General features: G+C 48.3%; 1 protein-coding gene across 1 annotated transcript in view; it reads left to right on the forward strand.

The window, feature by feature from the left end:
- Positions 1 to 15,884, forward strand: part of GLB1 (galactosidase beta 1) — an 89,365-nt gene that overhangs the window by 9,158 nt on the left and 64,323 nt on the right. Inside the window, exons 2-3 of the mRNA XM_066350945.1 lie at positions 12,735 to 12,904; positions 15,726 to 15,876. Of these exons, the coding sequence (XP_066207042.1) occupies positions 12,735 to 12,904; positions 15,726 to 15,876 (321 nt within the window). The remainder of the gene's footprint in view (positions 1 to 12,734; positions 12,905 to 15,725; positions 15,877 to 15,884) is intronic.

Raw genomic sequence — 15,884 nt, forward strand, 5'->3', positions numbered from 1 at the left:
TTCTAGCTGTCCATCGGTAGACATGAAAGAGGGCCTGGCTTGTGGTGGCGCTTTGGATAAAGTGCCAACCTGGAACTCTGAGGTCGCTGGTTTGAAACTCTGAGCTTGCCTTGGCTAGGCACATATGTGGTGGTGTTTAATATGTTGTCTACTTCTCATATTTTCTGTAAACTGCTATAGCTAAAGATCTGTAAAAGTTAGAGCTGGAGGCTGGATAGATTCAAGTTTAACTTTGCCCCTTTCTTGATAGGAAGACTTTATTACTTCCAATGATACTAAGATTGACCCATGGGTCCAGGTGTTGTTAGCCTGATCCCTTCACTAGAAAGTTCCTCATCAACTTTTCATCTAATGTTTCAGCAGTCATTGATGAGTGTTGTCTAAATTCATTATTCCACTTGGGATTGCAAAATGGTAATTAAAAAAAAAATAGTGTGATACCTGTAATTCAGACTTGAGTAGGCCAGAGTACTCAATAGGCTTTCTAGGAATAGTTAGTCTGTTGTTATATATTCTGGAGACAATGGGAACTTCTTTCACCTCAGGTTATGCATTCTGAAGGGGTTTTTATGGCACTCAGGGATATAATCCTGCCATCAGCCCTGAAAATGGCAAGTTTTAATTTCATCATGTCTTTTGAGTTTACTAGTTGTGGTTCTTCTACAAAGAGATCTCAGCAGTTGTGTGGTTACTCTGAAAAAAAGTCTGTAATAAAGGCACGGCACTCGATTCTCCTCCTTTATTCATCAGTGTTCAGGTCAGTGAGCTGCTGCCCCAACAATCTTCAAGGCTAAACAATAAGCTTTTCTTTGGGATGGGAGGGAGTATTCTAAATTTGGCTATTTGTATATATCTAATGTGTTTCAATCTGTTGATGTGATACCTGTTTTGATGCTTAAAACATCCCTTCCTTGGCCAGTTGGAGCCCCTTCAAATTGGCTCTTATGTCAATTTGTTGTGACCCTAACAGTTTTTGATAGTTTTAGGCTTATTTTGGACATATTGCGCACCAGACGTAGATTAAGTAATTTCCTGAAGGAGCCTGGTCCTTCTTAGTGGGAAGTGCTTAGAGACCATAATTTAAGTGCTAGAGAAACTAACTGCTACTGGCTAGTGTAGTTCTAAGCTGTTTCAGTGGATGTTGCTAAGAACTATAAATTTTTATAGAAAAAGAAAAAAAAGTAAGTTCATAATAGCATTTACAATGAAGATCGAAGATTATGGGCTTTTTTAAAAAAAAAAATTTGAGTTTATGTTTTAGAGCAGTTTTATGTTCACAGTACAATTCAGTGGAAGGCACAAAAACTTCCCACGTGTCCCTGATTCCAGGGTTTATACCTGACTTTCTTTGATTTTGTTTGTTTCTCTTTTACGCTGAAATTTTTGATTCCTAACAACCCCGTGCAATTACTTTTTCCTACCTATATATAAATATTATAGATTCAAAATAGTAATGCGGTACGATTACTAAGATAACATCTCCTGGATTCAGGTTGTGTGTGTATTTTACCTGACAGTGTTTGTGAACCCTGGAGGATTGGGAACTGGTTCCAACTGTCCTCATTTCTCCTTCCTTCTCTCATATCCCCTCTTCTTCCATTTTAATTTACACTCTTTAGCCACAGTCTTTTGGAATACCGAACAAAAGTTTTGCAGAATAAGACAGGCCTAAATAAATCAATAAAAATAGAATGCATAAGATTTTGCAGTGTGTCCACGGATTTCTCCAGATCCATATTGATTCTTGCCTGTCTGATGTTATGGTGTTTCCATGGCATTTCCTGTTTGCAAGATTCATGGCAAGATCTGGCATAATTCAAGTATGTTTTATTATCTGAAATATGCCTTCTCTTTCTCTTTGTTCTGTGAGCTAAAGGCTCTGGGAAGCCCATGGTGTGTAAAGACTCGCCCGCCCCTATCTTCTCTCCTCCCCTTAATCCCTCTCCTCTCAACCCGAGAATGCTCGCAGCCTGGGAGGCTTGGATCTCTGACTCCTTGGAATAAACAGCTCGTGTCAGGAATTCTCCACGCTCTTGAGTCTCTAGGGCAGGGGTCGGGAACCTTTTTGGCTGAGAGAGCCATGAATGCCACATATTTTAAAATGTAATTCCATGAGAGCCATACAACGACCCGTGTACTTTACGCATTATCCAATAAAAATTTGGTGTTGTCCCAGAGGACAGCTGTGATTGGCTCCAGCCACCCACAACCATGAACATGAACGGTAGGAAATGAATGGATTGTAATACATGAGAATGTTTTATATTTTTAACGTTATTATTTTTATTAAAGATTTGTCTGCGAGCCAGATGCAGCCATCAAAAGAGCCACATCTGGCTCACGAGCCATAGGTTCCCAAGCCCTGCTCTAGGATGAGTAAAGGGTAGGTAGGGTACTGGGAGAGGGATAAGTGCTTACCAGAGTTTCACAGAGGAACTTGAAGACGCATCTTCACATAATCGGCATGACCCAAAACCCGTAATGTCACTGAGTTCCTTTTGTTTCTTTATTCTAGTTGAGGAATGTGCACAAGTAATGCAAATATAATTATTGTTGTTCCTGAGGATTAGGAAATTTAGCAGGTGTTCACATTACCTGGTGATGTAATATGTGTTATGTTTAATTACTAGGTTTTTTAAAATATAAGGTCTACCAGAAAGTTCTGTCCGTTTTTGGAATAAAACAAAATACAAATTTTTCTTACTGTCAGTAAACTTTATTAAATAATATATTTCCACACCAATCCTATTTTCCGAATATGGTCCGAAATGGTTTGCTGAGCTGAATTAAGCCTTTCTGTGATCTCCGATGCTGTCAGAAAAGGATCTTGCTCCAACATGGTCTTAACAACATCGTCATCGATCAAAGATGGTCGCCCAGAACGTGGCTTATCAGAAAGGTCAAAATCACCTGTTTCGAATTTTTCCAACCATCTTCTGCATGTCCTATCAGAAACTGTACCTTCACCAAACACTTTCAATAAATTTCTACATGCTTCTGTAGCATTTCTTCCTTGTTGAAATTCGTATACAATACAGTGGCGTAAATGAACTTTATCAGTAGCCATGGGTACACTATCGCTTCACACATAAGACTAACATGAATCAACTTTGTTTTAGTTAATTTGCTACATCAGTATGTATACATTAAGTGATAAAAATAGAAAGGCACACATGCGCCAAATAAACGTGCTTACGTGTCGAAACTTGTTGTGATAGAAATGGACAGAACTTTCCGGTAGACCTTATACTTATTTACTACTGAAATAATCTAAACTAAATAAGTAACTTTAAAATTATTATGTTGAGCTTGACTGGTGTTGACACAGTGAACAGAGTGTCAACTTGGGACGCTGAGGACCCACGTTCAAAACCCCAAGGTCACCAGCTTGAGTGCGAGGTTGCCAGCTTGAGCATGGGATCATTGACATGATCTTATGGTGACAGGTTTGAGCCCAGGGTTGCTGGCTTGAGCAAGGGGTCACTGGCTTAGCTGCAACCCCTTGGTCAAGGTAGTATGAGAAGCAATCAATGACACAACTATGAGTTGATGCTTCTCATTTCTCTCCCTCCCTATCTGTCTGTCTTTCCCTTTCTCTCTCTGTCTCTGTCTCCCTGCCTCTTTCTTACTAAAAAATAAAAATTATGTTGGACAGTATTAAGTCCCTGATGTATGTTTGGTCTGAGGGTATTTATACTGCTGTGTTTTTTTTTTTTCCTCCATTAATATATGTATCATGTACATGGGGGGGCCTTGGGAAAGTGTGGGATTGACCTGGCTTGGAATTACTTTTATTTTATATGTTTTCTGTGACTTCATGCATTGTAAGCACTGACGCTACTACTCCCCTGCAAGCGTGAAATAAAATTGGCTCTTCAGCGTTTTGTCCCAGTGCCAATTAATTTAGAAGGGGTGGAATTTGCCCACAGGGCACATTTGGCATTATTTTCATTTGGGGGGAATAGACTCTAAAGGCAGCCTTTCCTCCTCCCTCCTCCCCTTGATCACCTGTCAGTGGTGCCACAATGGAGAGAGATTAAGGAAGCTGGCTCCTTTAAGCTGGCTCTTCTCAGATCCTTGCATGTTCTTTGGAGCTATGAAGTAGATTTTCCCCGTTAACCTTGATGGCGACAGTCGCCATTTGGAAGCTTCCTCTTGGGTGACGCTGCTCCTGCAGCTGTCTGTATTGAGTCTCTCCGTGCCGCTTGTCTAAGCTTCAGTTTCAGAGACTTGGCACTGCTCCCCAGGTCCAAACTGCGTTGTGTCATTTATATATTAAAATAGAGGGGCAGCCCCTGGCATGTCAACCTCACAGTCAAAAGTTTTCTCATGGGAGACAGCGGGGCTGTTCGCCGGGCACTGGCACGAGAGAGGGTGTGTGCTGCTGTCCTAGCCACTTACAAACCGCTCTTGATCCTTCTTACGGATAGGTTTGAAAAGATTAGAACGGTAGCCACCAACCAAATGCCAAAGGTTGTGTTGATCGGATTTTAGTAATCCCACACCCACGGGGCAGCTGCCACTGGGGCTACTACTTGTTTAATAAGTAGGCAGATGCCATCATCCACCGGGATCTGTCCGTGTTTTACTGGGGCTCACAGGTCATTTGGGTGGGGAGATGATGGGCATGCCCTGTGAGTCTTTGTGGAGGAGGCACTATAGCTGCAATTTCAGGAGGAACTATGGCTTTGCTCCAGATTCATCTTGAGTGGAGGGTCCAGTGCCAGGATTTCTACTTGACCCTTTCCTCCATAATGGCTCTTCCTCAGGGTGCCGGTGCTGGGGGTTGTTAGGTAAAACCATCCCAGCTTGTACTCAGGACCAGTGAGATAACCGTAAGGTAGGTCCTCTGACGCGTGGGACCTGCTGTGAGAAGGACTTGGGCCAGGGCCCCTTTGTTCCCTTGGCTTCTCAAAAAGCAATAAGGGACAGTGACAGCGTTTCAGGTCCCCTGGTATCCGTATCGGCTCAGATCATTTCCAACAATCCTCGGAACGTCTGGGGGAGCCGCTTTCCTTAGGACACAAGTCCCACTGAGGAAGGATTGAAGGACTGTTTTGTGTTCAATACTTGGGATGACATCGCAGGGTCCTCCCTCAAGGGGGACTACCAGCCTTCGGTTCAGTCAGTTTGTCAGAGAGCTGCCCCACAGCTACCAACTGGAGGAAGGGATCCATTTTCCATGGCGGTGGCCGACATCAGCCTTTTGCTCATGAGATCTTGATTTGTTTTTTCTTGTTAGACACCCTCTCTGGTTGCTCAACCGTCGCGCTGTCTAGGAACGCTACGGTTTATGAGCCACTGCCTAGGATGCCCACTGCTCAGCACGCCCTGGCTGCCACGGTGGTCTTGCTGGCCACTGTGGTAATTATATGCACCTGCTCCTCCTGATGGCCGAGCGCTCTCTCTCCTTTTTAAAGATTTTATTGATTGCTGTTACAGAGGAGAGGAGGGGGGAGTGAGGAAGAAGTATCAACTCAGAGTTGCTTCACTTCAGTTGTCCATTGGTTGCCTGTCATATGTGCCTTGACCGGGCAAGCCCAGGGTTTTGAACCAGTGACCTCAGCATTCCAGGACAATGCTTTATCCCCTGTGACACCGTATGCCAGGCATGTGGTCGCTCTTTGATTGTCAGGAGCTCATCGTCCCCAATGACACTACCGCAGAATTTTCTGTCACCGTTGGCCTACAGAGGACAAGTACCCACGTTGGGCTTTTCAGAGATGCCAGGCTCCTCACTGGTGCAGTCCTCCCTGGAGGGAGTGCCCTGGGTTGAAGGGTTGTTGGTGGGTTGTTGAGTCACCATGTTTACATTCCCAGTGCTCTGAGCCATCTTGCATCTTCCTCAGGATGCCAGCGCCGTGCTGGCATCTCCGGACCATTTCCTGGAGGCCTGAATTGCACCCGGGTTCCGGGGAGCGATCCCCACAGCGCAGGGACGAGGTTCCGGTGCTTCACCAAGATGCTGACTGGCAGGTCACGGAAGAGCACGCCATTGCCAGCAGACTCCCGCCATCCACCCTTATGTTCTGGCCCTTCAAGATGCACTCCCAGCATTCCCTGCGATTAAAGCCCTGAGCCTGACTTTTCTGGCACAGATGTAGGTCTCTAATCGTTGCCACGGAGGCCTCTGCGTTCACAGAATGCTCTGAGTGGGTGGCTGGCATGAGCCTCTCAGCCAGTCTCTTTCTTCAAAGCTTCCAAGTCTGTACAAAAGCCAGGCAACCTCACAGTCCTTACACCTCCCAGCTACACTGCCTCCCACGCCCCATTCCAGGGGGAGAGCTAATGCAGGTGCCACGGCTCCCCTCTGCCCGGACCGCCTCCCAGGCCGGCACAGGTGAGGGCTTTAGTATTTGTACTGCATACCCGGGGGTGTCCCCACCCACTTAGCGCCGGCTGCTGGGTTCTTGTTGCTGATTGACATACACAAGACGGCCAGGCTCAGACTCACATCCTGGGGCTCTGCTATACAGGTCGATCCTGGCACCAAATGTCCTCCTCCCGGGCTCCTCTGCAAGCCCGCCATGAAATGGGCTCGGGTGCAGGTGGCCAGAGAAGTGATTCAAGAGTGCAGGAGTGAGGGGCAGGTGGGAAGAAGCAAAGCCTCTAGAAGGATGCGTCTCGTGGGTCTCACTCTGGGCAACGGCCGTGATTCTGCCAGGGAAGGTGTAGACAGTGTCTCCGGGATTGTCTGCCTAGAGCTCACCCCCGCTGGTTGAGGGCTGGCCGAGGGGCATGGACTCCCAGTCCTCCTGGGCTCCTGGCAGATAATCCCGGAGCTCCTGGCATGGACTCCCAGTCCTCCTGGGCTCCTGGCAGAGCAGGGTCCTGTGGTGTTGGGGCAGAAGGGCACAAGTTGAGATGTGAGTTTGAGTTGAGACACTGTCCTCACAAAGTCTACCGAGCTCATGGCAGTGCTCTTGGTAGGAGCTGCAGCTGACAGGCGTGTTTTTAAAAAAAGTTCTCCCCTTCTCTTAGTCTCTCTGTTGGAGAGCTTTCCACGATGTCAAGAGTGGACTTCACGGCCCTGGCCGGTTGGCTCAGCGGTAGAGCGTCGGCCTGGTGTGTGGGGGACCCGGGTTCGATTCCCGGCCAGGGCACATAGGAGAGGCGCCCATTTGCTTCTCCACCCCCCCCTCCTTCCTCTCTGTCTCTCTCTTCCCCTCCCGCAGCCAAGGCTCCATGGGAGCAAAGATGGCCCGGGCGCTGGGGATGGCTCCTTGGCCTCTGCCCCAGGCGCTAGAGTGGCTCTGGTCACGGCAGAGCGACACCCCGGAGGGGCAGAGCATCGCCCCCTGGTGGGCGTGCCGGGTGGATCCCAGTTGGGCGCATGCGGGAGTCTGTCTGACTGTCTCTCCCCGTTTCTAGCTGCAGAAAAATACAAAAAAAAAAAAAAAAAAAGAGTAGACTTCATTACTCTCAGGTGCAATATACTATTGATATTTCATCATATATGTATATATACATACATGTAGATATACACACTATAGGAACCATAATGTACTCATCAGTCCACTTACTTGTATCAACATTTTACTAGGAAAAAACTTCAGACGTACAGAGAATTGAGAGAATTGTCTACCCATGACCCAGATGAAAGTATTAACATATCACTGTCGATCTACCCCTCCATCTATCCATCAAGCCATTTTATTTTTTGGATACATTTCAAAGTAAGTTGCAGACATCAGTGCATTCACGTCCCTCCCCCCCCTTCTCCCACCCACACAAATATTTCAGCACCTATATCATTAACCAATTCCCACATTGCATTAGGCTGTTATGCCTCTTAAGAGCTCTTTTATTTTCTAACAATACTCTATGTTACTTTGTTTGATTGGTTAGAGCGGCTCCATCACTGGACTTTCAGAATGTCCTACATTTTGCATTCGACTTAAACAGCTTTCATGGGTAGCATTGGATTCAGGTTCAGTAATGAGGGCTGCTTCTAGGAGAGGCTGTGCACTTCCTGTGGAGAGATATGTCTGCTAATTCCATTTTCATGAGGCCGATATTGAGCAGCGGGCCCACATAGCATCTGCCTGATCCCTTCTTTATAAAATTTCCACCAACCTTGCTGATGGTTTTAACATCCACAGATGATTTGGCTTAAATTCATGACCTCACTATGCGTTAGAAAAGGGTATATTTTTCAGATTCTGTTATTCCATCTTCATTTAGTAGCTGGAATCCTGTGGGATAATTTTCCACTGTTGACTTGTCGGTTGCCCTGAAATACAGTTTCGACGGGAAAGGGAAGTAAACCACTCAGTTCATTCCCTTTGTCTCTCATTTTTGTTCGGAGTAAAGAGTAATCTAGAAATCTCCAAAGGCGACCAGTGAGTTTATTCCCCTTCTGTGCATCATTATAAACTCACAGGTAGTAATATCTATGCAATCTTTTTTTTTTTCCCTGTTGATATTTTTCTTAAGTCTCTATCTCTCTGTTTTTAAAATAATGCTCAGAATTTCCCACCTGGGGCCAGTGGAGCCTCTAAGCTTAGCCCCTGTGCCCTACATCTAACCAAGCCCCTGACCCTGTGGGGTCCACCCCCCATCACCACTGCCCACTCCCCTGTCACCAACATGGACCATGTCTCTGCTTCCTTTTATACCACTTTCAGGAAAAGGCAAGAGTCCCAAATATTTGAAAAGATGTGTTTGAGTCTACCGCTCTTCCGTTGAAGTTGTTTTCCATTGCTCTTTTTTTTTTTTTTTTTACACAGGGACAGAGAGAGTCAGAGAGAGGGATAGATAGGGGCAGAGAGACAGGAACGGAGAGATGAGAAACGTCAATCATCAGTTTTTTGTTGCGACACCTTAGTTGTTCATTGATTGCTTTCTCATATGTGCCTTGACCGCGGGCCTTCAGCAGACCAAGTAATCTCTTGCTCGAGCCAGCGACCTTGGGTCCAAGCTGGTGAGCTTTTTGCTTAAGCCAGATGAGCCCGCATTCAAGCTGGTGACCTCAGGCCTCGAACCTGGGTCCTCGGCATCCCAGTCTGACGCTCTATCCACTGCGCCACTGCCTGGTCAGGCTGTTTTCCATAGCTCTCGGCAGAAAGTTCAGGCCCTTAAACTTGGGCTTCAGGGCTCAGTCGGTCTGGTCCCTGCCCGTCTCTGTTTCTGCAGCTGTTGTGCTCTATCTGTGTGGAGGTCTATTGCTCCTCTTCCGCTGCCTGCCATCTCGCCACCAGTCACACACACACAGTTTCCTCTGGCTACGTCCCTGTGCCCCTTAACTAACTCTTCTTCTTTTTTTGTTTTTCAAGGCGGGAGGAAGGGAGATAGTGAGGCAGACTTCCACATGCACCCTGGCCAGGATCCAACCAGCAACCCCATCTGGGGCTAATGCTTGAGTATTGAGCTATTTTTAGTGCCTGAGGCTGACGTGCTCCAACAGAGTTATCCTCAGTGCCCTGGGCCACGCTCGAACCAGTTGAGCCACTGGCTGTGGGAGAAGAAGAGGGAGAGAAGGGGGAGAAGGGAGGGGAGTAGAAGCAGATGGTTGCTTCTCCTCTGTGTCCTGGCTAGCAATTGAACCTGGGACGTCTATATGCCGGCCTGGTGCTCTATCCACTGTGTCAGTGGCCAGGGTTCGGCTAACTCTTCTTCATCCTAGGGTTTCATTTAGACCAGGTGTTCTCAAACCTGCCACACATTACCTCATCTGGGGAGGTCTAAGAAATGCCAGTGCCTGGGCTCCACCCAAGATCACTGAAAATATGAATGTCTGGAGGGTGAGGCCTGACTTCACTATTTTTAAAAGCTTGCGTGCAGCCAGCATGGAGAATCAGTGTGGAGTGTCCCTTCCTCAGAAACTTGCCCTCGCCACCCCCCACCCCACCCCCCGCCTACCTGGGTTACATGTCATTTACTACCCTTGTGGCGTTCTCCTCAAATCCTTTTTTATCCCCAGCTTTGTTGAGATAGAGTTGGTGGATAACAATGTGTAAGTTTAAGGCGCTCAACGTGATGATCTTGTCTTTCTCGTCTCAGCCTCACTGTGTTAACTCCTGGCTTTCTTCCACGTTAGACGGAAACTCCATGCAGGCTGTGGTCCACCTGGGTGCTCTGGGCCTCCTTAGCGCAGAGTAGGTGCTTGGCAGTATTTCTGAATGGATGGTTGGGAGGGGTTTGGGCTGGATTTCGAGGTTGTTATAAATACAGGGATGGCCCTGGCCGGTTGGCTCAGTGGTAGAGTGTTGGCCTGGCGTGCAGAAGTCCCGGGTTCGATTCCCAGCCAGGGCACATAGGAGAAGCGCCCATCTGCTTCTCCACACCTCCCCCTCTCCTTCCTCTCTGTCTCTCTCTTCCCCTCCCGCAGCCGAGGCTTCATTGGAGCAAGGATGGCCCGGGCGCTGGGGATGGCTCCTTGGCTTCTGCCCCAGGCCCTAGAGTGGCTCTGGTCGCAGCAGAGCGATGCCCCGGAGGGGCAGAGCATCGCCCCCTGGTGGGCAGAGCCTCGCCCCTGGTGGGCGTGCCGGGTGGATCCCGGTCGGGCGCATGCGGGAGTCTGTCTGACTGTCTCTCCCTGTTTCCAGCTTCAGAAAAATACAAAATAAATAAATAAATAAATACAGGGATGGCACTTTGCTATGTGAGATGAAGGCCAGATTATACGGTCTGCCAACGTAATTTCTCACCAGCTCATCCCCGGCTTTTCTGAACCCCTCCCTCTAGACACGCGGATGTCACACAGTCCTTTCCTGTCACCCCGTTCCGCCCAAAGCTACTTATTCCCTTCATACCTGTTCAAAGAATGTCCCCAACCCACAGGCTCCCTTTGAACTCAAAAGAGCTTGTGGGAAACCCTTAATTGATACCCTGTCATATGCGTGCTGTGAAAATGTTTTCAAAATTGAGGCGCTTGGGATATGAAATAATTTCTGTAGTTTGTGAGTTTTTTTAGGAATATCTTGCCAGAGCCTTGGTTTATCAGAAGAATAAACTGATGTTAAAATGATTTTTTTATCGTTATTTATTTTTCACTTTTGGATAGCTTTATTGAGGTGTAATTCGCACACAGTGAAGCTTCCCTTTGGCCCCAAAGCGATCTCCTCGGAATGGTTTAACTTACAGTCACAGGGCTCTGATGTCCTTGTTGGGCTTCAGGCCATGGGTCTAGGAACTATGCTCTTGGTTGCTTCAGAAATGATTGCAAGGCTCCCTCACATCCCCCGCCCAAAGCTCTCACAATCTGTGATGATGCTTTGAAGAAAAAAAAGTTTTAAAAAATGTCTGTATAGTGACCTTGGAAGCCTAAAACTACACAGGCACCTTACCAACGAAATGGTTTCTTGTATCCCTGGTTTTGTTGGCCCCTGTGGCCTGCTGCTGCCTTTTTCATCCACCAGAGGGCAGTATTTCCCTCTGCCTAATTGTTGGCCTCCCCTCTGAGGTTCAAACCCCTAGCATTTCCAGCTTCTGAAGTCGTGCCAGAAGAGTGTTTCTTGACATTTGATCTGACTGCTAAAGATACCTCACATTGCAACCGCATGGAGACGTACATACCCCTGCAATCCTAAATACGTATATATAACAAAAGCTTCACAAAATAATACTTGTCTTTATTACGTGCAAGACACCCTCTTTTCTAGTCTCTTGTATTAGCAAAAGGTGCCCATCATCATCCAAACTGAGTTCGTGAACCACAAATTGGGTTGCAGCCCACAAGTTGAAAAATACTGCTTTAGAGTTAGTTCACTTAGTCCGACATCCTGCGTTTTTACGGATGAGGAGATGCTGTGGAAGGGAACTGCCCAGATCACTCTGGAACTTTGAGCGACACCTAGGATGAGGCTCCAGGGCCTTGCACTTCTAATCTGTTGCTCTCAGCCCACTGACATTCCTGTTGTACATCCGGTGCTCCAGCAGGTCACAGCCACACGGAGGGAGGCGTGCTTGTATGGGCGCTGTATTCCCGGCACACTGGCCTTTGCTGCACCAAGCGAGGGTCACCTCCATCAGGTTTTCTTTGGGGGAAGTATAACCTCCGCATCTCAGCCACTGACGGTCAGTTCGGTGCTGGACTCTGGACGGTCAGCCCTGCACGTGGGTCCTCCGTGATTTCTGTTTCCTGAGCGCCTACCGTGAACCTGGTTTAGCCATGGTTTGTTCTGTAGCCCAGAAACCAAACATGGACCCCCACCAGCACCTGATGCAATTAAATAGGCAGGGAGTCGGCCCTGGCCGGTTGGCTCAGTGGTAGAGCGTCGTTCTGGCATGCGGGCGACCCGGGTTCGATTCCCGGCCAGGGCACATAGGAGAAGCGCCCATTTGCTTCTCTACCCCCCCCCTCCTTCCTTCCTCTCTGTCTCTCTCTTCTCCTCCCGCAGCCAAGGCTCCATTGGAGCGAAGATGGCCCGGGCGCTGGGGATGGCTCCTTGGCCTCTGCCCCAGGCGCTAGAGTGGCTCTGGTCGCAACAGAGCGACGCCCCGGAGGGGCAGAGCATCGCCCCTGGTGGGCAGAGCATCGCCCCCTGGTGGGCAGAGCATCGCCCCTGGTGGGCAGAGCATCGCCCCCTGGTGGGCAGAGCATCGCCCCCTGGTGGGCGTGCCGGGTGGATCCCGGTCGGGCGCATGCGGGAGTCTGTCTGACTGTCTCTCCCTGTTTCCAGCTTCAGGAAAAAAAATACCAAAAAAAAAAAAAAAAATAGGCAAGGAGTCCCGTGTCACTGTCATCGTGCTGAAGGTGCAGGTTCTCAAGTGGTCTCACCCTTGCTCTGCAGAATGCCTCCCGGAAGACGTTCGAGATCGACTACGACCACAACTGCTTCCTCAAGGACGGCCAGCGCTTCCGCTACGTCTCGGGCAGCGTGCACTACTTCCGCGTGCCCCGCTTCTACTGGAAGGACCGGCTGCTGAAGATGAGGATGGCGGGGCTGAACGCCATCCAGGTGTGAGTAGGAGGCCCTGGGCTCTCCCCGCGGCCTGGACGCGCACATCTGGGGAGAGGGTGCAGCGCGCTTCTCAGTGCAGCCCTTTCATTGCTCAGCATGGGAAACAGTGTCGCCTGGTGACCTGGCAGGGGCTCGTCATGAGCTTGATTGACCCTTCTGATAATTCATCACCTCTTCTAGTTTTGAACTTCATCGCCAGAAATCATAGAATGAATATCATCTTAAAAAGGCGAAGGGAAACCTGACCTGGTGGTGGTGCAGTGGATAGAGCATTGACCTGGGACGCTGAGGACCCAGGTTCGAAACCCCAAGGTCACCGGCTTGAGTGTAGGCTCACCAGCTGGAGTAGAGGGTCACTGGTTTGAGCGCAGGGTTGCTGGCTTGAGCGTGGGATTATAGACATGACCCCATGGTCGCTGGCCTGAGCCTAAGGTTGCTGGCTTGAGCAAGAGGTCACTGACTCAGCTGGAGCCCCCCAGTCAAGACACGTATGAGAAAGCAATCAGTGAACAACTAAGGTGCCACAACTATAAGTTGATGTTTCTCATCTCTCTCCCTTCCTGTCTTTCTGTGTGTGTCTCTCACTCACTCTCTTGCTAAAAAAAAAAAAAAAAAAGAGGCAAAGATAAGTAACAATGATTGAGCGTCCAGCATGTGCAGGGCACTTGATGTGCATGATTCCATTTCTTGAAGGTCTTACCATTCCGGTGTACAGCTGGTTGAACTTGAAATTCACCTCAGGACATATTTTTGGCCGGAGGTCCAGCTAAGATTTGAAGCTACAGGTGTTTGTAAGCAGTGATAGTGTCCCTCAGCTTAGGGGAAGATGCCTTACCTGGCCTGTCTTCCTGGTTCCTCTGGGTTCATTCTGTAGCCCGGGGTTTTAGAATGACCTCAGCAGCTATCTCTCTTCATCTCTTCTCTCTGTTGCAAGGTGACTAATTGGGAAGCTTTGGGGCGGCTGGCCAGTCTGGGTTTTGCACTGCTGATGTAAATTGCCGATAACTTTGCAAAAATATAGAGTGAGAAAACCCTGAGGCAGATTCCTGGGACAGATAATTTAGGGGGAACCCCACTTGTTATTCTGGTTCTAAGATCCCTGGGGCTTGTCCGTAATTTCAACCCCGTGTTCGAGGGGACTAAGACTATCTGTTCCGGGGACCCCTGAAACTATAGACTCTTGGGGAGAGGACACAAGTCAGGGTCATCAGAGAGACCTCTGTGACCGGTGGTGGGTGGGTCTCTATTTAAATGTATATTCCATGCCAGAGGCAGAGAGGGAAGCTGACAGGGACTTTTGTCATTTACTTCCTGAGTGGTGTTCCTGACAAAGTGTTTGGCTAGGAGGATGCAAGGGTTGAAGCTTCTCTCATTTTATTAAACAGTACTTTTCTTTTCTTTTCTTTTCTTCTCTTTTTTCTGTTGGGCCATCATCTAAACAGTACTTTTCAAAAAGTAAGTACGTACAGTCATGCACTGCGTGACAACGTTTCGGCCAATGACAGACCGCGTGTATGAAACAGTTCTGTAAGATTATAATGGAAGTATAAGATTTCTATCGCCCAGGGATGTCCTATGACGTCATAGCCGCTGTCACATCGTAGTGTGGCACGTTCCCTGCATGTCTGCGCTGATGCTGGTGAGCACACCTGCTGCCCACCCGTCGGAAAAGTGGACCACACACAGTGATGCACAGGACATTATCATGATAGTGATGATAAGTGACCGTGTTACTGGTTCTGTATTTACTCTACTTTTTACTGTTATTTTAGAGTATACTATTTCTACTGATTTTAAGATTTTTTTTTATTTATTCATTTTAGAGAGGAGGGGGAGAGAGAGAGAGAGAGAGAGAGAGAGAGAGAAGGGGGATGAGCAGGAAGCATCAACTCCCATATGTGCCTTGACCAGGCAAGCCAGGGTTTTGAACCGGCAACCTTAGTGTTTCCAGGTTGACGCTTTATCCACTGCGCCACCACAGGTCAGGCCAATTTTAAGATTTTTATTTATTCATTTTTCAGAGAGGAGAGAGAAGAGAGAGAAAGAGAGAGAAGGGGGAAGGAGCAGGAAGCGTCAACTCCTCCATAGGTGCCTTGACCAGGGAAGCCCGGGGTTTCGAACCGGCGACCTCAGCATTCCAGGCTGATGCTTTTATCCACTGAGCCACCACCACAGGCCAGGCACTATTTATTTATTTATTTTTTTTAAAGAGTTTGTTGTAAAACAGTATGTGGTGTTATTGTGGCCACAACCTCATCCATCTCATGTTTGTGGCGCCTCTTGACAGCATCATTTTCTCTTGTGCTTGATTTAATTACGTGCGGCTTTGCTGCACAGCCTTGTAGCCTAAGGATCAGTGGGCCAGACCAGCCAGGTTTACCAGGGCAACTCTGTGATGCTTGCACAGCGACAAAACCGCCTCACGACGGTTTTTAGAACGGACGCCTGCCGTGAAGTGGCGCTGACTGCATACCTCTTATTACTTTAACTCGGGTATTTTCATCTTTCCTGAGCCTTATACACAGTGTCATTTTTACGTAGTAACAATTTGTGTTTATGTAATTCCGTATCTTTTAAAAAGTCAAGCAGCAAATAGGAATGGACATTCTTTGTGGGTCCTACGTGTCCCCCGCCCACGTCTGATTCTCTTGGGCAGCCGCCGTGAAAACTCGGAACAAAGCCTGTTTCCCAAGAGGCTGCCCGCGGGAGAGGTCTGCGCAGCCCGCGCGTCTATAGCTCTGCAGACAGCGCAGAAATCCCCGTAGCACATCTGGACTGTTGAGCTGTTTCCGGGAAGGGGCTGTGTGTGTGTCTTGACAGATACGTGCCCTGGAACTTCCACGAGCCCCAGCCGGGACAGTACCAGTTTTCTGAGGACCATGATGTGGAATATTTTATTCAACTGGCACATGAGCTGGGGCTGCTCGTCATCCTGAGGCCTGGACCCTACATCTGTGCGGAGTGGGAGATGGTGAGTGG

This window comes from Saccopteryx leptura, chromosome 10 (genome assembly GCF_036850995.1).
Source record: "Saccopteryx leptura isolate mSacLep1 chromosome 10, mSacLep1_pri_phased_curated, whole genome shotgun sequence".
NCBI classification, from domain to species: domain Eukaryota; kingdom Metazoa; phylum Chordata; class Mammalia; order Chiroptera; family Emballonuridae; genus Saccopteryx; species Saccopteryx leptura.